Genomic DNA, 25,394 nt, shown 5'->3' with positions numbered 1-25,394 from the left:
AAAAGCTCTGTAAATAATAAACATAAAAAAAATAAAAAAAGTGAAATAGTTTTTATACCACAATCGTGATGCGCCAGAATCAGGGATGACAAAACTTTACTAAATAAGTATTAAATCGGTACTAATATTATAAATGCTAACGTAACTCTGTCTGTCTGTCTGTCGCTTCCACGACACAAAACACAACTTCTCAACCGATTTAAATGAAATTTGGTACAGAGATAGTTTAGAGCCTGAGAAAGCCACAATAGCCTTAAACTCTTCATTATCAACCTTGGACTCCGGCCGCCCACGGGGCTTATTTGCAGGTCGAAATTTCCAGAACGAAAACGTTCGAACCAAAAACGCAGTGTTTCATTTTGCGACACCACCGTCATACACATCATTAATCCTACGAGCCGTTTCTGCAGCACTGGTGCCACGGCGGAACTCGTACTCGTAAATAACGCGATATTTTCCATTTTGTAAACTGAGTCACCCAAAGAAAAAATTAAACTGGAAAAAACATATGGATTCGAAAAACAAATGCATGATTAAATAGCTGTATAAATTTGAAATTAGAATTCCTAACCAAAGAGGAGATATTTGAGATCAAAGTGGCCAGTACGACATTACGCCAATTTCATATGTGAGGACCTAATATAATGTAATGCGTAGAAATGAAGAGAAAGTTTTAAACAAAGTATTACATATAAATGCAGATAGTTATAAAGGTCAGAGGAAGGCCGAAAAAGAGATGGATGGACTGTGTGAAAGATATGGCAAGAAAGGAAGTAAATAATGAGATGACTGTAAACAGGGATGAATGGAAGAGAAAAACATATTAAGTAAATGAATGGGATACAGAAGAAACTGATGATGAGCCGGCTCGTTCCGCACTCGCTAACCGAATGCCGTGGGTTACAAAAACTCCCTTTTCTCACAGAGATGCGTGGGGGTTATTCCTAACTACTTTATTTAATAATTTAAATTATCGGATTTTTCTCCAATAACAATGTGAATCCTAACAATTGAATGAATCACTCGGCTTCAAAGATCTATATTTATATTTTTAGGCTCAAAGTCAAATATGATTTAGACCAGTGATTCCCAAATTATATATTGACCTCCAGGGGTCTATAACAAACTGCAAGGGGTCTACGACAGCGGTGATCTTGTTGTTTTTACTTTATGTTTTTAGCACTAAACTTTACTACAGTTAGAAATTTACAAAAAATCAATACCAGGTAAGAATGGGGGGTCTACCCTAAACCGAAAAATATGGCAGGTAAAGGTGTCTACGACACAGAAAACTTTGGGTACCTCTGACTTAGACTGAACGTTCCATATGTATTGATGGAATAGAAATTATTCTGCAAATCTAATTCCAGGATTCCCTTCTGATATTGTGAATATATAGGGAATAATCAAACATGTCAGGAAACGGATATGTAGTTTCTACGGTTCGAAAGCAGTTGTGCTCTGTTTATAAAGCTTGCATCAATAAACATAATATACTCTGCAAGTTATTATAAAAAGGTACAGATCAAATCGAATCTAAATATTTTATTTTTTATTTTCTCATCTCAATCTTTCACTATCTCTGCCATTAACCTTTGGAATGCACTTCCTGTTGACCTCAGAAAATATCAAACCAAATTCACCTTGAAGAGGTACTTGCGTGATCATTATTCCAAATTTCTTTATTATAATGAATGAATATTTATTACATGTAGTTAATTATATATTTTATTTATATGTAATTCATAAACTTACATATTTTATATGGGTATGTTACTATTTTTATAGAAACAGAAATAATCTTTATTCAAATAAACTCATTAAGCAAGCACTTTTGAATAGTTATATTTTGATTCTACCACTCATTGGGAATGCAGATTCATCACAAGGAGAATGAGCAAGAAACTTGTGTGTTGCTCTTTTTAATATGATGTTTTTTTTATATAAATAATTACAGTATAACAAGTAAGAGGCATGCGATAATCAACATAGAAGTCGCTACGCACTCATTATTAATGTATATATTTGCATATGTATATATATATATTATTTTTCTGTATCTATTTGTTATAATTTTTCTTTTTTTTTAAATTAAGTTTTAAAGTGCACCGCCTTATTATCTCTGATCAACGCGACTGTTGACTGGTAGAGAATGCCATCAGGCATTGAGGTCGCCATGTATACATTTTTGTATGGAAATGAATAAATAAATAAATAAATAAATATCTTTATTTGTCTAGATCTAAATGGTATCAATTTATATGAAGAATATATATATTATTTGGTAACACCCTCATTCAAATTCAAATTCAACTATCATATATTCATGTAGGACATTTTAGCCGCTTATGAACGTCAAATTTTTTATACTGTTTTTTTTTTCTTAAATCATAAAGTTACGCTACTTAATAGTAGAATACAATATATAAATAACCATGGACAATTAACACAGCGCCATCTAGTCCAACTGTAAGCAGAGCTTATGTTATGGGTGTATATACTATACAAGTGATATAAACAGTTAGATATTTTTTTGTAAATACATAATATACATAGTAATTACCAAGACCGATACAAACAAACATACTTACGAATACAAATTGTACTGTGAGAGGAATCGAACCCGCGACCACCGGAAGTAAGACGGTATGCTAAACCGCTAGACGACCGAGAGCCTTAAGATACACAAAATCAAACGTCTGCTGTCTGCGATTTAGTTTACCTTTGATCATAAGGGTTATAAAACGGTCTAGAACAGTGTTTCCCAAACTTTCTAGGGCCATATTCCACCTTGGTGAAATCCGGCCTAAGTTTTGAAAACGTTTTTTTTTAATAACACAGGGTACAAACGAGCATGCGGCTCACCTGATGTACGTATAATAAAAAAATAATGAAATTTTGAAATTCATATTCTATATTATTTTAATAAGTCAATTTCCTTTAAAGGGGCTACCTTTGGCGCTTCTCCAATCCACCGTAATAATACGTGATAATATATAATTATATATAGTTATTTATTAAATACTAGCTACCCACCCCGGCTTCGCACAGGTGTACATGTATTATATATATAAACCTTCCTCTTGAATCACTCTATCGATTAAAAAAACCGCTTTATAATCCGTTGCGTAGTTTTAAAGATTTAAGCTTACATAGGGACGGACAGACAGCGACAGCGACTTTGTTTTATACTATTTAATTTATTTAATATCAATTTTATTGCATTACTATAACGTTATATATGTGCGAGTATATTTACTGTAGGCATATATATGGGATGGACGGTTTAACTTGAGAGGGGTAAGGAAATAGGGCCAAGATTGTCAAACGTGTACAAACATCAGTGTTTGCATCCCCCACATATCTGTATGTGTGTTTCATAGCGATAACATGTTGAAGCATCTTCTAAGGGCTATAAATTGTAACTATGCGCCTAAATTTGTCATATGTAAGCGATTTAGTGCGAAGAATTAATAGTTTTGAGTTAAGTCTGTCAGTAAATATGAAAAGAAACAAATGGAAGATTATTTGTTTCTTTTTATATTTACTACGATATTGGCAAACGAGCATATGGCCCATAAAATTCAATATCAATTTAATAATTATTCAAATTAAAATTTACGTTCTATGGTCGCAGGTTCGATTCCTCGCACGGCACAAATTTTTATTCATGAGTATGATTGTTTGTATCGGTCTGGGTGTTTTCTATGTATAATTAGAAAAAAAAATATCTATGTACTTGTATCAGTTATCTAGTACTCGTAACACAAGCTTTAGCTAGATTAACTTGGGTCTAGATGGCGCTGTGTGAATTGTCCTGAGATTATTATTATTATTTATTCATATAGGACTTTTTAGCCGCTTATGAACGTCAAATTTTTACATTATAATTTTAATTTTTTCCTTACCGTTAATGATATAAATGATATATCCTAGCAACCAAGCATTTAATAAATAATGCTTGGTTGCTAGGATACTCTATGTTATGAGAAACCATACAGAAAATATGTAGGCGCAATAGAAAATATCCAAAACTAAGTTTGGAATCTATTTGCATAAGTATTTCTTTTCTATTCCGGCCTGAGGCAATTATATTTGTACGACGTATTGATACTTGCTGTTACTCGCAGCTTCGTCTGCATGGAAATAAAATTTTTTTTTTTTAAATAAAACAATACCAGGGGAATTGCCTTGAAAATACCAACGCACTTGCTGGCCCTTTAAGGAGAATCTTTTCTTTATCGTAAGATTCGTTCGTCATAAGGTTTCAATATCGTATCGGTTTGGAGTTTACAGTTTTGGTTTGCTAGAAGAATTATTTCAATTGATAAGCACATAATAATTTTTGAGAGCAATTTAATTACTAGGTATCTATATCTATACAACAAACATGTTTTTTTTTCAAATCTGTCTGTCTGTTTATGCTAATCTCTGAAACTATCTGTATACCGATTTTGACATCACTTTCATTCGCAGGTAGCTAATGTTATAATGTGTACTATGCCTCTTTTTATTTTGGAAATTTTATTAAATTTAATTCCACACAGACAAAATCGCAAGTAATAGCCAGTATTATAATAAGAATAAAGTTGATCAGATCCAGTAACAATATGAATTGCAAAATACAAAATTGAGCACACGAATTATCCATTAGCGTACGATCTCCATAAGAGCATTACGAGAATTTGTGACTTTCAAAACACACTTATCTTAAAACGGTGATACAGGATCCTTGTGTAACACGATATGTACAGTTTGGAGCATTCTCGTTGCCTGTCAAGATACACCGTGTGACTGGTCACGCGTTATGCTCTCATGAACACCGTAAAGATGGCGAGCTACGCGGTTTTGACACGAATTTACTTTTTATTGGATTCATCTGGTGTTGAAATTAATTCGTAGCCTTTTTGTAATAGAAATAGAAATAATCTTAATTCTGCAAAGGACTGTTTAAAATATGCCCAGCCGTATGTGGGAACTGCTTCCCTAGAATGGAGCGATGAAACCTTTGTTGCTTTTCAACGAATTGTTATTATTATTGACATTGCGTTCATTGTTCAAACGGTGTTATTTTAAGAGGAGTTTTAGTTAAGAGCATCCCTTGAAGGTCACGAGTTCGAATCTAGCTGTTACAAAAAATGTAACTCCATTATTTTATAGAAACAGAAATATTCTTTATTCATACATACATAATATAAGCACTTTTGAATAGTCAAGTTTTTTTATTCTATCGCTTATTCGGAATGCAGATTCATCACAAGAAGAATAAGCAAGAAACTTGTGTGTTGCTCTTTTAAATAATTATTGATTTACTTATATTTAATTAACAACAAGGATTAGGCATGCGACAATCAACATAGAAACCGATACGCACTTAATCTCTGTTCAATCTGATAACATTGTCAGCGCTATCTAATTTTAAGTTAGTTATTTTCTACAAAAACATTATTATCATTTATAAATTCTTCAATTTTATAATAAGCTTTTTAACAATGAAAATATTTTATAACACATTTGAATTTTTTTCTGGCAAATTGAGTACAGACTCTGGGAGTTTATTGTAAACCTTACGCAATTTTCAGAAAACGATTTACTAACTTTCATCAAACGGCACTTAGGTAAAACTAGTTTGTTGTTATTACGTAAGTACGTAAGTATGTCAGTACGTAAGTATTTATTAGTGTAATCACCTACTTTTTTTAAATTGTTAATATTTTTTCTGGCATACATAATATTTTCGTAGATGTATTGAGAAGCAACGGTGAGGATATTTGATTCTTTAAAACATTCATGCAAAGACTCCCTGCAACCCATACCGTAAATGGAGCGGATGGCCCTCTTTTGCAAAATAAATACTGTATTAATAAAAAATATAAGTGAGCTGTAACCTGTATTTAGATGTCAACACATGGAAAAAGTACATGGAACATCATCATGATTATCCCTAATATGTCGTGAAAACAGTCCTGTCACGCATTCCCAACAATAAGTTTTCTATACGTCACGATTCTCAGCTTACCGCGTGGACACAAAGCGAGGAACCTCATAAAAGAGAATGCTAATATCATCTCAAGAGTCACATCACGAATTTAATAGGAGGAAAGTAGGAAGAAATAAATATTTGGCCTCCTTTTATTAGGAGGATGAATACAAGTATATGTGAAAGGTTTTTCATAAAATCTAAAATTAGTTTTGTAGAAATTAGGAACTCAGAATTCGAAATTCAAATTTTGATATAGTTTAATAAATAAATACTGGTTTTATAGAAATTATAAACTTAGAATTCAAAATTCAAAATTTGATATGGCTTAATAAATAAATACTGGTTTTGCAGAAATTAGGAACTCAGAATTCGAAATTCAAAATTTGATATAGTTTAATAAATAAACATTGGTTTTGTAGAAATTAGGAACTCAGAATTCGAAATTCAAATTTTGATATAGTTTAATAAATAAACATTGGTTTTGTAGAAATTAGGAACTCAGAATTTGATGTAGTTTAGTAAATAAATATTGGTTTTATAGAAATTAGGAACTCAAAATACGAAATTCAAAATTTTATATAGTTTAGTACCACGACTTTCTTTTCATCTTCTTTTGGCTCCGGCAATTTGTGTCTTTCCACGACTTTCTGATAAATTATGTCTTAAAACATCTACGACAAAGCTTATGCATGACAGTGTACATTATGTGTGACACCAAAAATTTATAACAAATTACCTTACTTAAAGGACCTTCTCAATAGTGTAATTAAATATGAATTAAAGAGGCTGTTGATTGACTAATGTATATTACTATAATATATGTATATCAATTTTTTAGATGATTAATTTTACGAAATGTATTATTCTATTTTTATATTATATATACGTAAGTTGTAGCTTTTGTTTTATAACGACATCATTCTTTTTTTGATAACAATTATATTTAACGTTTTAATTTAATAATTTTTGTATCATTAAGTATGTTGTATGGCATCTAGGCTAAATATGTTGTCAAATTCTTTCTATATGTACAACTTCTCTTTATTACTAGCTACGCGCCCCGGCTTCGCACGGGTGTTCGTGTATTATATTTATATAAACCTTCCTCATGAAACACTATATCTATTAAAACAAAAACCGCTTCAAAATCCGTTGCGTAGTTTTAAACATTTAAGCATATATTGGGACGGACAGACAGCAACAGCGATTTTGTTTTGTCCTATGTAATGATGATATACTTATATTGTACTTTTGTATTATCAGAACATCATTATTTTTTAATTATATTTAATATGTTTTGTAACATTTAGGTATGTTGTGTGCCATCTAGGCTAAGCATGTTGGACAAATTGCTACTATATGTATAACATCTCTATATGTATTACACTAATCACGCATGTTTTACATATAAAGAATCTTGAAATCTTGAATCTTTATTCAAATAATTTTAATATATGCACTTTTGAATAGTCATATACTTTTAATTTGGATCGCAGACTCATCACAAGAAGGATGAGCAAGAAACTTGCGTGTTGCTATTTCTAATAAATATTATTCAGAATTGCATTTTTAACATTTTCCGTGAATACAAACTGTCAAATAGCAAAGTCAAAATTATATAGATAGACTAGCCTTTGCCCGCGGCTTCGCTGGCGTTAATTTATTCCCTTGGGGGTGGAATTTATCAAAATGCTTTCTTAGAGAATGCTTACGTCATAGTAGCTTTATGCATGCAAAGTCACAGCCCGATCGGTTTAAAATTGACTGATATGATACTGATTGATTAAAATTGATAAAGATTCATACAAAGTTTCATCCCCTATTTTATACCCTTGGGAATAGAGACAATTTTATTTACATATTTTATTATTATTTCTTATGTATGTTAGTCTATAAGGTATTTATGATATGGGCTAAGCTATAGCTAGGCTACATGAGCCTGAATTAAATAAATAAATAAAGGTTGCTGTAATAAAACAATAATAATTCGAAGACGTAAGAAGGTAGATGAATATGTCCGCTCAAAAAAATATTTAACATCTACCTGCTCTTCTGTTATTCCGCGATCATGATGTTTGTAATTCTTCTCAAATATCGGGAACTTAATAAAAAAAAAAGTTGTAAGGTTCCGTGATTTTCTTAATCATACCTATAAATAGATCTACCCAAAGGTTAGCTGGTAGAGAATGCCATATGGCATTAAGCTCGCCTCATGTACACTCTTTTAAAGTGCAATAAAAGATAAAAAAAATTTAAAGTGCAATAAAGAATAAAAAAATAAAAAAAAATAATGACCGCGACAAATTAAAAAAAATATACCTAATTCAAATATTGTTCTTTTATATTACTTTTATTTTATTTTATACTTATATATTGGGCTTTAACAATCATATGCATCTCTTGGTCTAATTAATGTGTCAGTCAGTCGAACGGATAGACCAAGAGACAATTTGTAATTTTAATTGAAATAATCAGAGCAATACGGAACGCTGTATAATTGATTTTATGATACACAGACGGACAGATTATGGAAATTAAAGCGGATATTGTCTAGATCTCTATATGAGCATAAATTACTATGATAATCGTTATGAATGATAAAGGATCGTTTATCTTTTTGTTGCAGTTCCGACCGCGCACGTACAGGGTGTTCTGGGTAAGAAGGCTGCCCTGCCATGCGATATACAGCCCTTAGCAGCTGGAGACCACGGCTCTATGGTACTGTGGTTCAAAGAGGCGGACGGAGAGCCAATATACAGGTCAGTGTTATGCATTTATTAAATGTACAGATTTACCATCATGCAGACCGATAACAAATTTGATATTTCAATTACATAAAAAAGAAATAGCAATAATATATACTAATATTATAAATCTGAAGAGTTTGTTTGTTTGAACGCACTAATCTCAGGAACTACTGATTCGAATTGAGAAATTATATTTGTGTTAGATAGTCCACTTGTCAGGGCTGTAAGCAGTAACAGTACACTACGACCAATAGAAGCGGAGCTGCAATGAAAAATATTGCAAAAGGTGGGGAAATAAAACGCAGACGAAGTGGCGCGGATCAGCTAGTCTTTATATACGAGTATATATGTTATGACGTAACTTATTACCTAGGAATGTTTCTATACTATAATGGGGCGTTTACTAAGTACAGTTTGTCTTATATATTTGTGTGTTGTTATTATATTTGTGCATTTGTGCGTTTTAAACTTTATATAAACAAATATTTATTTTAAATAAGCAGTTTTGATTGGTACTTTTTTTATTCTACCACTCATTCGGAACGCAGACTATCACAAGAAGAATGAGCAATGAACTTGCGTGCTTCTTGTTTGCTCCAGTAATAGTATAGCATCATATGACCGTATGATTTATGCCACCATCGCAGTATAAAAAATGCCACTTTGTTCAAAGTGTACCACTATAAAATTACTATTATTGTCATCAGTTATGACGTCCGAGGTCGACTCGCGTCTCAGCCCAGGCTCTGGTCTTCCACCAGTGGGTTCGGGACCAGGGCGTACTTCAGGGCCGCTGCCAGCCCGGCTGTGCTGTTCGTGGACAACGTGATGTCTTCAGACGCCGGCATCTACAGGTGCAGAGTGGACTTCAAGAACTCACCTACCAGGAATTTGAGATTGAATTTTACTGTGATAAGTAAGTATATTTTGAAACTAATTTTATACTGTTCATTAAATAAAAATAAAGAGAAAGGATTGTAAAGGGTTGAAAAGAACAGAGACGTGGTCGCTAACTATGGGCCCCATCAACAAGCTCATAGTCACTCAGAGGGCAATGGAGAGGGCTATGCTCGGAGTTACTCTGCGTGATCGAATCAGAAATGAGGAGATCCGCAGAAGAACCAGAATGACCGACATAGCCCTAACAATTGCGACTCTAAAGTGGCAATGGGCAGGGCACATAGCTCGTAGGACAGATGGCCGTTGGGGCAGTTAAGTCCTGGAGTGGCGACCACAGACCGGAAAACGCAGCGTGGGAAGGCCTCCAGCAAGGTGGACCGACGATCTGGTCAAGATCGCTGGAAGGCATTGGATGCGAGCAGCGCAGGACCGATCGTCGTGGAGATCCTTGGGGGAGGTCTATGTCCAGCAGTGGACGTCTTCCGGGCTGCGATGATGATGATGAAAGGGTTGAAAAGGTAGATGAAAGGTTGTGTAGATGTATCGTAATGTTTAAGGCTAGAAGCCTGATTCCTGTATTTTAGGCTGTTGATTAAACATAATTAAAGGAAAAGGGTTGTAAAGGGTTGAAAGGGGAGATGAAAGGTTGTGTGGAAATATAGTAATTTTTAAGGCTATATAACTGAATATTATTTTCTAGGTTATTGATTAAATATAAGTAAAGAAAAAGGATTATAAAGGGTTGAAAAGGGTGATCAAAGGTTGTATAGAAGTATCGTAATTTTTGAGGCTACAAGCCTGAATCCTGTTTTTCTAGGTTATAGATTAAATATAAATAAAGAAAAAGGATTATAAAGGGTTGAAAAGGGTGATCAAAGGTTGTATAGAAGTATCGTAATTTTTAAGGCTACAAGCCTGAATCCTGTTTTTCTAGGCTATAGATTAAATATAAATAAAGAAAAAGGATTGTAAAGGGTTGAAAAGGGTGATCAAAGGTTGTATAGAAGTATCGTAATTTTTAAGGCTACAAGCCTGAATCCTATTTTCTAGGCTATAGATTAAATATAAATAAAGAAAAAGGATTGTAAAGGGTTGAAAAGGTAGATGAAAGGTTATGTGGAAGTATCGTAATTTTTAAGGCTAGAAGCCGGATTCCTATTTTTTAGGCATGTATGATGATTTTTACGTATGTATGATGATCCATACATATATAATAATATATTCCTCTCAAAAGAAATACTTTCACTATTCTTGCTTACTCTGACGACCTCGGTGGTGTAGTGATAAACCATCACACCGCTTCTTTTGAGCGGGAATAACAAAGTCGAGTTTCATAACAATAGCAATATAATATTATATATGTATGTATGTACGTACATGGCTGCGATACTAAATATTTATAGCACTTAAAAAGTTAGAAGTGTTACCAAGTCGAATTCACTTTATGTTTATTACGTAGTATCTTCGTGTATCCACACATAGGGGTGAGTAAAAGTAATATAAATTATAATTAATTACATTTTCTTAACTTTCAAGCAAGGAGCGTGGTGTTTTAATTCGTCTGTATGTGTATTGCTAGCTGTTACTCCCGAATTATTATATTAAATAATAATAATAATCTCAGGACAATTCACACAGCGCCATCTAGACCCAAGTTAAGCTAGCTAAAGCCTGTGTTATGGGTACTAGATAACTGATAAAAATACATAGATTTTTATTTCGTAAATACATACATATTATACATAGAAAATACACAGACCGATACAAACAATCATACTCATGAATACAAATGTTCGTGCCGTGCGAGGAATCGAACCCGCGACCATCGGACGTAAAGCGGTGTGCTAGACCGCTAGACCGAGGTCGTCAAAGTCAAATATTAAAGTAAATAAAATTTCAAAAATTGCTATTATCTACGTGGAATATATATTTTTTTTAATTGAAATAATACATACAATTATGGTATATAAAACAGAATCATGTTATATTAATATTATCACAATATAATAATAATATATGTAGCTGTCTGTATACCTTACATAACATATTATTGGAGTACTCGCCTACTTTCACTATACTGATATTAAATAAGTTATTATTTACTATATACAACGTCACAACGATTGGGCGTTATTTTATTTTTGTTTGCGTTGAATATTGTGATATTTCATGCAATAATATACAGATCACTGAATATCTAATATTTCAATTCAAATATTGCGTTTATAACACAAGTAAGATGGGTACAAAACTGAAAGTCAAATATGACCTGATCACATCTAGTGTATTTATATTCTTGGCGACCTCGGTGATCTAACGGTCTACCGCTTTACTTTGTATGGTCTTTTTTTTGTATGATAATGGAATGGTGCACTCTCCTGCGCTAACGGTTTACGCAGGCACCAGTGGAAAATGATAAGATGAGCATGAGGTCAGGTCAGTTGGCCCATCGTGACAAGCTCACCAGGAATTTGTCACGATGGTTTCCAGGGGGAACCGCGTGGAGGTCAACCTGACATTGTACATTGCTAGCAATGGGGTTATCAATCCACATTACTAACAGTACCCTTTCCCCTCTACTTTGTATGATCGCCGTGCTCAATATCATTAATACTCATTTCGTGCATTCTATTAAAGGATCGCAACTATAAGCAACGCCAGGGTAAGAAAATTATATTAAAGAGTATACTACCTTATACCCGCTGCTTTGCTCGCATTAATTTATCCCCTTAGGGGTAGAATTTATTAAAATCCTTTCTTAGGGGATGCCTACGTCATAGTAGCTTTGTGTAAAGTTTCAGCCCGATCGGTTTGAAATTGAAGTTTCATACAAACTTTCATCCCCTATTTTAACCCCTTGGGAGTAGAAATAGTCAAAATCCTTTCTTAGCGGATGCCTACGTTATAACATCTAACTGCATGCCAAATTTCAGCCCGTTCCATCTAGTGGTTTAGACTGTGCGTTGATAGATCACTATGTCAGTCATTTTTGAGTTATATATATTTAGATTAATAAACAATATAGTATATTGACGACTGCTAACCTCGGTGGTCTAGCGGTTTAGCACACCGCTTCACGTCCGATAGTCGCGGGTTCGATTCCTCGCACGGAGACATTTGTATTCATGTGTACGATTGTTTCTATCGGTCTGGGTGTTTATATATATAATATGTATTTATATTTAAAAAAAAAATGCCTATGTATTTAGTATTTGTATCAGTTATCTAGTACCCATAACACAAGCTTTAGCTAGCTTCCATCTAGTGGTCTAGACTGAGCGCTGATAGATCATTGTCCTGTGATTATTATTATTTTTACTAATTATCGACCTAAATTATAATTATAATATTTGTGTTTCTCGAATTGTTCTATATTATAACATGTATGTATTATACATATAAACTTACTTCTTGAATCACTCTATCTATTGCTGAAAATTGCATTAAAATGTGTTGTGTAATTAAAAATATATAAGCGAACAGAGAGCGGCGGACAGTACTTATATACATATATACATAGTTATATATCTTTTCTAAATCATCATCATCTGCTTCTTCCTTATCCCATTTATTTGGGGTCGGCGTAATATGTTTTTCGCTTCCATTCATCCCTGTTCGCAGTCATCGCGTTATTTACTTCCTTTCTTATATCATCTTTCACACAGTCCATCCATCTCTTTTTTGGCCTTCCTCTGCCCTTATAAGCATCCACATTCATTTGTAACATCTTTCTTAAAATATTATATCTTTTCTAAATATATACATAATATACGTAGTTAACACCGAGACTGTTACAAACAGTCATACTCATGAATTACAAATGTTTATGTAGATGGGAAAAGGATTGCTAGTGTAATGTGCCCTAAAAACCCCATTGTTATCAATGTACCATGTCAGGTTGATCTCCACGCGGTTTCCCTTGGAACCCATCATTATAAATTCCTAGTGAATTTGCCATTTGCCACGACGGGTTACCTGACCTAACCTCATGTTTAGCTTATCATCCTCCACTGGTGCTCCGCCAGCGTATATCGTTAACGAAAGTAGATTCACCATTCCATTATCATGCCGTGGCAGAAATCGAACCCGCGACCATCGGAAGTAAAGCGGTATGCTAAAACGTAGACCACCTAGACCGTCAAAATAGTATATAATATAATAATCTCAGGACTTACTAAGACTTCAGTTCCGCGCAAAGCCGACACAGTTTCCTAGTATAAAATACACTCGTGTTGGACTAATGAGTGTCTTGTAGGATCGGTACAGTCACCGGTACGCAACTTATCATGTTCGGTCGAGCAAACAATATGGCTCGATGAGTAGGCGACTTTAATTTCATTTACAAAGGCGCCAAATAGAATTGTGCCGAGCGTGGCGATGAAATCCAATCAACGTTCGGCTGATTCACACTGACCGGGTTGATGCGATGATTTATTTATCTATATTAACATTTTTAAATAAATAGAATAGAATTTTATTGATTTGGAAAAAAAAAAATCTATATAAAAAATTGCCTGTCTGTCGGTTAATTGTGGCTAACGATGTTACGGGCAAAGCGCTAGTATAACATATCATATAACCTATACATATTAATAAAACTTGAGTGTCCGTTTGTAATATTAAAATAACCGTTTTTTACTACATGCATATGAATATAAATACGGTATATACACCAAAATAATATTTTTTACAATTTTTGTCTGTCTGTCTGTTTGTTCCGGCTAATCTCTGAAATGGCTGCACCGATTTTGACGGGACTTTTATTGGCAGGTAACTGATATAATAAGGAGTAACTTAGGCTACTTTTATTTTAGACAAATGAAGCTAAATTCCACGCGGACGAACTCGCGAGTATAGATAGTAATTATATAAAAAAATACAAACAACAATATACACACATTACAAAACAGAGTAAATGTGGACACAACTCGGCGTAATACTGGAAAAATTATTTCCAGCGCTAATTTTCATAAGTATGTTTGAGGAATGCTTTCTCTCCACAATATCAGTAAAAACGAATAATATACACAATTCAATTAAAAATATCTTTAAGTCTATTATTTATTAGGTCTATTGCAGACTCTTATGTTATGTCAAATCTACAGTTCGGAATGATTTCGAGATGAGAACAACTGACAAGAAACTCAGCTCGTATTCTTTTCAAATAAATGTTGTACATGTTTACAAAAATACAGTTTCATTTATAAATTCAAATTTGAGAGAATAGATTGACCACCAGCATATGCAAAAAGTGCAAAAAAAAAAGCAAATAATCAGTGATCGTAATCCGAATACTGATTAGAAAATATGACTATTCAAATTCAAAAAACAATTATTCATGTAGGACATTTTAGCTGCTTATGAATGTCAAATTGTTTATATTATAATTTTTTCCCTACCATCCAGTTCAGTATATAGATATATTATTATATACAGACTGAACTATAACCCGTCCATCCCGTTGTGTATGAATGAGAACGTTGATTGCTCATTTTTTTCATAATAAAGGACACGTAGCCACTTGAGTTTCATTAAAGCAATGTACAATCAACGATGTTTCCATTTGCACCGTCAAAACGAGACCATTACAAACGTTTTCAATAATATTCCGACAAAATTAGTTTTCAACTGTACCACCTAACCTCTCGCCGATACAGAAGCAAAACAGTAGGAAAAAAATATTATATTTCTCTTTTCTTTTGTCCTTTGGCGGGCTATTCCGTTTTATTTTCACATTTTTAATTTACGGCCGGTTAGCTTTGCGGGGTTGTTACGGTCCTTGAATGTTGGGAGTTGCTGCGGTGAAGAGCGAAAGATTGTTTCTTTTAACGACCGACCAAATAAAAGAAGTAATAGGAAATGATTGTTAGGTCGTATTCAAGTTATTTTATTATATAATAATATAAGAGATCGTTACAATTGTTATCACAGATAGTGTGAATAGAGGTATCGTTATTTGAGACTACAGCCCTATGTATGAATTGGTCGGAAATGGTCGTATCCTGTTTGAAAAACAGAGGCACCATAAACAGACTTCAAATTTGTTATATTACTACATTGTATAAGTATGTTGTATATTATATTATTATTTATATAACAATAATAATCTCAGGACAATTCACACAGCGCCATCTGGACTAGTTAAGATAGCTAGAGCTTGTGTTATGGGTACTAGCAATTGATAGCAATCGATTCTCGAACCTACTGAATTTGCATATAAAATTTCATAACAATCGGTCAAACCGTTTCTGAGGAATATGTTAACTAATATTGTGACACGAGAATTTTGTATATAAGATTATATAGTCTACGACGCCCATTCCTTCCTACACAAAGACATTTTAGACAAGGAAAAGTATAGTTAAATTGAGAAACTTCTCTTCAAATTGGTTGTAAACTAAATCTTTTCCTATTAAAGCGACAATTTTTAAATAAATGATGTAAAGATGGTCTTAAAAGACGTTAGATCAAATATTCAAGAAGTCGGTTACTCTCTTGTTACTTATGTTTCTTGTTACTTGTTTCAGTAGACGTTATAATGTAAGATTATTCTCGGAGCGGCTGTTCTGTAGATCCCGTGGGTCATTAGTAATCTCTGTAGTGTACGCGTTGAGATGCGTACGTTTCGCGTAAAATTTTAAAATTTTATTTCGTTACGCTTTAAAACTGCAGAGAAACAAACCTGTAGCGCTTTATTGCTTCTTTATGCTTCTTTAGTTATTAAATAGATTTCAATATTTGTAAAACTAAAAATAATCAATCTCAGGGCAACTCACACCATCGCCGTCTAGACCCTTTTTTTTTTTTTAACGTGTGGAAAAATCTTCAAAAGACCGTCACCCCGCCGGAGGGATGGCGAGGTGGTGTGTGGGACTTGTACCCACTAAAAAACCACACGGTGTACCTACGAGCGCCTATGTCGGAGCCAGGGGATTCGCAAGTGCATCTACCCCAGCTCCGACGGCGACGGCCCGCCCTGTAGATGTTGTAGGGCAGGCCCCATCTCGCTTTGTGGTTAGGGCGACCTATTTCGCCCTACTCCATTGTGGAGGCGTGTGGGTACACGCGCACACCTCCGGGGCCTTTGGGTTGGGGGGACTGCCTCCCTCAAGGCAGTCACCCCGGCCCCAGTGGGGGATACGCCCTCACCTCTAGGCCTGGCTCTTCTGCGGCGGAGGGAAGCGGGACGAGCTGACTCCCGCTCCCTTTCCGCCGCCTCCTTCCGCGAGATAACTTCCTCGCAGAAGGAGCTCACCGCCAGCCACGATCTCTCGCTACTGATCATCCTCCGAACTAAATTCGGCAGCGAGAGATCGTCCCCCACTATTCGTGTGAGGACACGGCGCTCACTCTCGAACGCTGGATATATTTCCAGCGTGTGTTGCGCCGTGTCCTCCACACACTCGTGGCAGCCGGTCGTCGGCTCCTTCCTCGCCACATGACACAGATACCGCCCGAAGCATCCGTGCCCGGACAGTATTTGCGTCATATCGCCGTCTAGACCCAAGTTAAGCTAAAGCTTGTTATTGATACAAATACATACTCATGAACTCAAATGTTTGTATGAATCGAACCCGCGACTATCGGACGTAAAGCGATGTGCTAAACCTAGGCTACCGAAGTTGTGAAATGTATATTTAGTTATATTATGTTATTTTAAATATTTATTATATATTACTGATCCTTCAAAACTTTGATAGCGAGTTTTAGGATATATCTTATATTCCTTTTAGTTATCAAAGAGATTTAAATATTTGAAAATCGAAAAGGTACGTTCGATAAATTAGGGTTTTATTTCGGACTACTCTAATGCTGTTGGCCGCAGCTGGCTTTACAGCTTCACCGGACGATAACCATATTAGCTATTAGTATATATCATCGATACTTTAAAATTTTGATAGTGTGTTTTAGAATACCGTAATATTACATCCGTCCATACTTACAAACCTTCGCATTTATAATGTCACTAAAATATTTGCGAATACACCAGTACCTTTTTCTTTACTCTTGTCTTTCTTCTCTCTTCTTTAGACTAGCAATATTGAATACTAGCCGACCCGCACAACATTTTCTGCGTATCTTTTTTCCTATTTTTGCTACAATTTTCATTTCATTGCATTCTATTTGTGGTAGCGTGATGTGTATAGCCAATTGCCTTTCTCGATAACTGGTCTACCCAAATTAAAGGAATTTTCAAAATCGATTCAGTGCAGTAGATCCAGCCTAAATTGCTGCCCCTAAAACTCTCGCAAACTTTACCTCTTCATAATATTATAATAAATTTAGTATTGCCAAAGGAATGGTAACACTTATTAATTATATAATCTGTAGACAGTTCATGTATAGAAATTATGAAGAAGCTAACAAAGTTAGAAATTCTTAGGGTCCCTTTGATACGCCCTTGTCTCCAGCCGTGTACTACTTAAAAATTCAACGAAGGCACGAAACTTTCGTTCTGACCACTAGCACAACGTTGTTTCAAGTAGTTGCAAGTTTTTGGGTGTTTTCAACCTACTGCCAAGAAAGAAGCTTTATAAAGACAAGGATTTTTTCTGATCTTATTGTTATAATAATAATAATAATGTGTTTAGATGTAAGGGACTGCACTGCACTATCCCGAGGAGATAAAAACCATCGCTCCTAAGAATATCCTTCAATTCTTATCCCTGACGGGTCTAGGTAGCGAACTCTGAAAAAGGGCGAGCACAATGGATCTATGTAGGTCGCAGTGCTACAGGTGCTATAGACATTTGACAATAGCCCAAATAACCCAATAAAAAAAAGAAACTGCATGGAAGACACTTGCATGTCCTCGAATCACCAAAAGTCAACCTAAATGCCTAAACTAAGCCAGCTTGGTTAGTTTAGGATATTTATTTCCTGAAACCGAGGGTTTTAATTGATATTCAAATTCAAATTATAAACACAAAAAATTATAAAAAACACATTATAAAGGATTTTTCTGTAACAAACGTACAGTTAACTAAAACTCTGATCCAGTTAATATAAAAACTTTCATAAGCGACTAAAATGTCATTCTCATGTGAGACATTTTAGCTGATTATGAACGTTTAATGATTATGTACATTTCCAAATATAATTTGTGGGATTTGCTGTATTTTTAAAGCATTACTATTCTTGATGACTAAATTGTTTTATTTCTTTATAATTGCACATGCATATATAATAATTTTACATATAGATAAAAAAATAATACACACATGGACTCTGTTTAAGGAGTGAAGCAATTTTATAGATGGCACTGCATATTCTACTCTGTCTGCTTGTTAGGACGAAATTGAAGTCTGCACAGCTCCTACAGTACGTCTGCCAAGAATTCTTTTACAGTAAGATAGATAGATAGATAGATAGATAGATAAGTTCTTTATTCAGCCATTACAAACACATAGCATACATGAGATACATTTTATAAATAGAAATAAAGTTTACAGATTAAATAATACAGAAATATGGTATTACAAAATAAAAAAAATAAAATAAAAATGGAGGTGGCTTTATGTGTCGCAATGATGAAGAGGCAACCAACTCAGCATGAAGCTACAGATAAGTCTGCAGCGCTGATATTCTGTTGGCTCCTATAATTAAATACATACTTACATACATATATACGTGAATGTCTATATATTACACTTCGAGCTCTTAAAAAATTATACTATTACAAAACATTATACAATATACAAATAGATTAAAAATGAAGTGGTGTGTTATGTATACATATATTGTTAACCTATAGATTCATACTACGTACATAAATAATAGTTGTTGTTAGCATATACAAGGTCGCTGGCTAAACGCGCAAAGTAAGTCTTTGCAGTCAATAAATCTTTGTATTGTATTGTAATCTGTACTCCATAACTTTACTTTTCCCCCTTCGATCGATCCCCCGTCCAATTCAAACGGGGACCAATGTTACGACGGCCTGAGCCGAGGTTCGAACCCCTAGCGGTGCCCTCAGATTAATGTATCCGTCAGGCGGGAGTTGGCCTTCAGCCGCTCCATAAGTCCTTCATTGGTTTGGAGTGCCATCTGCACTCGCCCCCTATCGTCCGGTGAAGCTATAAAGGCCAGCTACGGCCAACAGCATTAGAGCAGTCCGAAAAAAAACTCCATAACTTTACTGCTATCTCTCGAAGGTATCTGGGCAGTGCCTGAATATCAGTGGTTTGCTGCTTGTACGCTGCAAACAATACACTGAGCCGCTGCCTTTTTGCGTATGGGCTATGCACACACACTACGTCACACCGTTTTTTTTTTTTTGACCTATATTGTATTTTATCTATATATCTGTGCACACAAACTACGTAACTCACACCGTTCTTTCTTTTTTATTTTTGTACGTATATTGTATTTTATCTGTATTGTATTGTATTTTGTTGACTGACCAATATAATTGTGTATCTTCTTTTAATTTATGTTGTTAATATTACAGTGCCTTGTGTGTGTATGTGCCTTTATCTATACATCTATACATATAAATAAAATTGGAGTGTCTGTTTGTAATATTGAAATAACCGTTTTTTACTACATCCATATGAATATATATACGGTACACATACCAAAATAACATTTTTTATCATTCTTGTCTGTCGGTCTGTTTATTCCGGCTAATTTCTGAAATGGCTGGTCCGATTTTGACGAGACTTTTTTTGGCAGGTAGCTGATGTAATAAGGAGTAACTTAGGCTATTTTTATTTTAGTAAAATAAAGTTAAAAACCATGCGGACGAAGTCGCGGGTACAGCTAGTCGTAAATAAAAAAAATATTTATCTATCTATCTTAAATTAGTATATTATCATATATTAGTGTATAATCTTAAATTAGTGCTGGTTGGTAGTTTGTATTCACACGTTTCGACTTGTAAATGTGAACTTACAAGGATTATTTAAAAGAACAACACACAACTTTCTTGCTAGTTCTTCTTATGATGAGACGGCTTTCCGAAAGAGCGGTAGATAAAAAAAATTGTATGACTATTAAAAAGTGGTTAAATTAAGTTTATTTGAATAAACGATTTTCTGTTCTATCAAAATATATATAACTCAAAGGTGACTGACATAGTGATCTATCAACGCACAGCCCAAACCACTGGACGAATCGGGCTGAAATTTAGCATGCAGGTAGATGTTATAACGTAGGCATCCGCTAAGAAAGGATTTTGATTAATTCCATCCCCAAGGGGATAAAATAGGGGATGAAAGTTTGTATGAAACTTTGTCAATTTTAAACCGATCGGGCTGAGACTTTGCATACATAAAGCTACCATGACGTAGGCATCCCTAAGAAAGGATTTTGATAAATTCCACCCCTAAGGGAATAAATTAACGCGAGCGAAGCCGCAAGCAAAAGCTAGTTCTATATAAATCTCCACTTTATACCAAAACATAACCTGCAAAGCAAGCTGCTCGATTTTGAATTAAGTTTGATACAGTCACTTTTGTATACAATTTTACACAAAGCATTTATACGTTCCTATTCCTGAGGTCTAAGATGTACATTTATATGCAAATCATGCCTAACATTTTCAACTTGAAATATTACTTCGCGTATTGTATTGCAGTATGTTGTTTAGAAATGTTCAGAGCACTCATTAATTTCCTCATGACAGACCGTCGTTATGTCACTGGTGTATATTATTTAGTGAATACTATTTATTCTTTTTATACAAGTATTAATAAGAATGATGAACAAACTGTAAGACAATAGCCGTTATGATTAATGATAGATAATAAATACAATTTGAAAACAAAATGGTTGCAAACTTTGTTTTGAACATTACAAATTGGACTCTATAACTGTGGGTTATTAAGCATGTTTTCCGTGTTGTTCAGCATTGTATTTAAGTCTAAATGGATGTACAATTCGTTGTTTTTTATAGCATGATTAGTTGCGGCATAATTTGTAAGTAAATTGAATTTACTACATATATTTCAGTTAAATATAAATATAATTCACTGTCCAAGTCATTTCTCCTGAAACTCCCCACTACCTTCCATTCGATCTGCTCAATTACATACTATATTTAAACTCACCTAAAATCTATACATCTACACATATAAATAAAATTAGAGTATCTGTTTGTAATATTGAAACAACCGTTTTTTACTATATGCATATGAATATAAATTGTCATCATAAAAAATAAATCATTGTTTATAAAAAAAACGTTTGTAGACAATAGGCAAGTTTATGAGGCTTATCTTGAAATGGAACATCAAGGACCGATTTTTACGAACATTATAAAATAAAAATTGAACGCGACTTAAGACGGGATCCATCGACTTTTTGATGTATAACATCAAAACGTCAAGTAAAAAAGTCACTACTTTTATTTTAGGAAAAATATATCTAATTGCACTGATGGAGCACAATTATTAGCTGAGTCTCTCTTCTGTTTAAAAGTATCCACCTATATTGAATGCGGATGAAGCGATTGCGGCGGCAATATCGGAGTATATATATTTATGTATTGACGTATTACTCTCGATGATGTGGAGCTTGCATTCAGACGTCTCAAGCAAAATGTTCAGCCGGTCCAAGTGACGTGCATTCCTCCTTACATCATAAAAGACTATGATTTTCTTAAAACATGCGATATTTTTAATTTGTGCCTCAATAAATCTGTTTACCACGGAAGTGTGGAAAATTTCACGTGGTTCCCATCCCTAAGGGTAATTCTATGTCGGACGTAAGCGATTTTAGACCAGTGGCAGTATTGTCTGCCTTCGGTAAATTATTCGAGTATATTACATTTTCGAATAAGTAAGCAACTGATAACCGACTTACTGACTGCCAACATGGTTTCCGGCCTGTCCGTTCCAGGCTACCAACAGTCCTTTTGGACATATGTCACGGATGCAGTGGATTGTACAGCCAGGTTGACGCAGCATATTTCGACATAAAAAAAGCATTCGATAGTGTAGACAACGACGTACTTCTTCACTGGTGTCAAACTTTCAGCTGCCGGATTTTCTCCATCGTTAATTAAATTCTTCTCCAACTACCTTCGCAATCGAAGGCAGTTTGTCAGTATAATGGAAGCTATTCTGAGCCATATTACACGTACTCCGGGGTGAGTCAGGGAAGTAATTTAGGGCCCCGGGAATTTTTGATATTTATCAATGATTTGCCGGAGGTGTCACTACGGCGTCCTGTCTGTTGTTTGCAGACGACTTAAAATTATTTTTTAAAATTAATAATTTCTCTGATTGGTGTCAGAAAGATATAAACAATATCTATGAGTGATGTAAAACAAACCGCTTGATGTTTAATGACGCCAAATGTTCACTAGTAACTTTTAGTCGGAATGTGGACACCTATATGCATAATTACCAGTTAGGTAATACACCGATAAATAGGGTAAGGTCTATAAGAGATTTGGGGGTTTTGATGAGTGATGATCTTACTTTCCGAAGTCATATTATTACAATATGCACTCAGGCGTTCAGGACCCTTGGGTTTGTATTACGACAGGCAAACCAGTTAGATAATATACTGAGTATCAAAATACTAAATAATGTCTTCGTACGTAGTAAATTAGAAAGCAACGCAATTATATGGAACCCTCATGAGTCAAAAGTCATAGTAGGATATATATTAGGGTAACATACCCTAATATATATCCTACTATGTTTTTGTTGGGGATGGTGGGATATGACACACTCGAAGTAAGACGGAAGATTGCATTATTGGAATATGTAGTCAAAGTCATGAGAGGTAAAAATGTAACTAGCGGTGTTAACATCGGTGTCCATAAGAGCGCCCAATAATTACGTACAAGCACGAAGACGAAACTTGTTTGATGTTCCATGGAGAAGGACGGAGCTGGCCAAACAGGCTCCTATTTCTCTGGCATTGAGTCTACTCAACGGTGTTGTTAGTCGTTTTCCGGATCTGGACATATTTACTAGTAATTTGCTGGAGTTTCGTAGGATGGCAGTAGATTATTTAAGTAGTATGGAAAAGTAAGATTATTATTATTGTTATTATTTTTTATTTTATTTTTTTCTTGTGTAATTAGTGTATGTATTAGTAACTAGTATGTGTTTTATAAGTGTGTGTATATATATACAATCTTCCTAAGTGGGTCATATTGGGAAACTGTGACCCACTTAGTGTGACGTAAATAAATAAATAAATAAATAAATAAATAAATAAATAAATAAATACGGTACATATACCAAAATAACATTTTTTATAATTTTTGTCTGTCTGTCTGTCGGTCTGTTTGTTCCGGCTAATCTCTGAAATGGCTGGACCGATTTCGACGGGACTTTTTTTGGCACGAATATTCATTAATGTAATAAAATATGTTAATTTAGATATACATTTATTTTAGAAAAATAAAGTTGAATTGCACTTGGATGAAGTCGCGTGTACAGCTAGTCTCTCTTTAAAATTTAACACTACTATTTCCTTTTGTTACCCTCCAATATCTAGTATATATATTTATGTATTTGTATGTATTACCAGAAGGTACTCTGTAAGAAAGTGTTTGACATATTTCAGCCACCAAGTAGCTTGGTTTGTGAACTGTGTTTCGGTTGCAGGATACAGACTATGTTTAGGAACAGAGACATTATTTCTTAGGCTTCTGGAATGGCAACATCAGTGTTATCACGGGTGTCACGTGATAACGTGATGTTCATTTTTTTATGTATATAGGCAACATTTATCGCATGGGGTAAATGGATTACAAGACTAGTTGTTTTGACGTTGTCAAATGAAATGATGTCTTTGCTGTTCAATATAAACTCAATAGTTACCACTTTCGAAATGGATTACAAACTTTTGTTATCACGGGTGTCACGTGATAACGTGATGTCTGCAGTGCTGTTCATGTACATAGGCAACAGTTACCGCAGGGGGTAAATGGATTACAAACTAGTTGTTATCACGGGTGTCACGTGATAACGTGATGTCTGCAGTGCTGTTCATGTATATAGGCAACAGTTACCGCAGGGGGGAAATGGATTACAAACTAGTTGTTATCACCACCGTCACGTGATAACGTGATGTCTGCAGTGCTGTTCATGTATATAGGCAACAGTTACCGCGGGGGGGAAATGGATTACAAACTAGTAAGGTTAGAAATGAATAGCAAGGTACATGGCAGGTCGTGGCATGGAATGATATGGAGGTCCATGCGGTTCTTTCTAGAAAATATGAGAAATTCCAGGACAATTTGTCACGATGGGCTAACTGACCTGACGTCATGCTCATCTTACCATCCTCCACTGGTGCCCCGCCAGCGTAAGCGGTAGCGCAGGCGGTTTTATTTCATATATAACATATAAAAAAAATAGTTTTTTTTTTTTTGGTGGAGCCTTCCCTCCAGTTTGTTAGTAAGTTGGACCAATAACCCGATATATATATATATATATATATATATATATATATATATATACCAGTACATATACATTACTGACGTGACCTTATAGTCATCTTTCATCCTCCACTGGTGCCCCGCCAGCGTAAACCGTTAGCGCAGGCGGGTCCATCATTCCATTAACATCCATTTAAAAAGCTGTAATCTCTTACCATCAAGTGGACCAAGAATTTGTTTATCATTCCAGCTACATATAAACGAATATTATTAATGTTATGCTTTGTTAAATATGTTAATTTGTATTGCAATATATTAATGTATTTAGCAAAGACAAATTGGTATCTTGCTAAGTTCAAATTGTGTGTATGTAAGTGTATTCATAAGAGAGTTTTCCCACAAACGCTCAGCTTGAGGAATG

At 34.6% G+C, this 25,394-nt stretch overlaps 1 protein-coding gene across 1 annotated transcript in view; it reads left to right on the top strand.

Annotated features, from left to right (window-relative positions):
- Positions 1-8,683: 8,683 nt before the first annotated feature.
- Positions 8,684-25,394, top strand: part of LOC131845762 (B-cell receptor CD22-like) — a 107,032-nt gene continuing 90,321 nt past the window's right edge. The window contains exons 1-2 of the mRNA XM_059194854.1: positions 8,684-8,742; positions 9,438-9,646. Of these exons, the coding sequence (XP_059050837.1) occupies positions 8,699-8,742; positions 9,438-9,646 (253 nt within the window). The 5' untranslated portion in view covers positions 8,684-8,698. The remainder of the gene's footprint in view (positions 8,743-9,437; positions 9,647-25,394) is intronic.

The sequence above is a fragment of the Achroia grisella genome, unplaced genomic scaffold (genome assembly GCF_030625045.1).
Source record: "Achroia grisella isolate CSIRO2021 unplaced genomic scaffold, CSIRO_AGI_Agris_v1 utg483, whole genome shotgun sequence".
Lineage (NCBI taxonomy): Eukaryota > Metazoa > Arthropoda > Insecta > Lepidoptera > Pyralidae > Achroia > Achroia grisella.
This window is presented reverse-complemented; position numbering and strand designations above follow the sequence as displayed.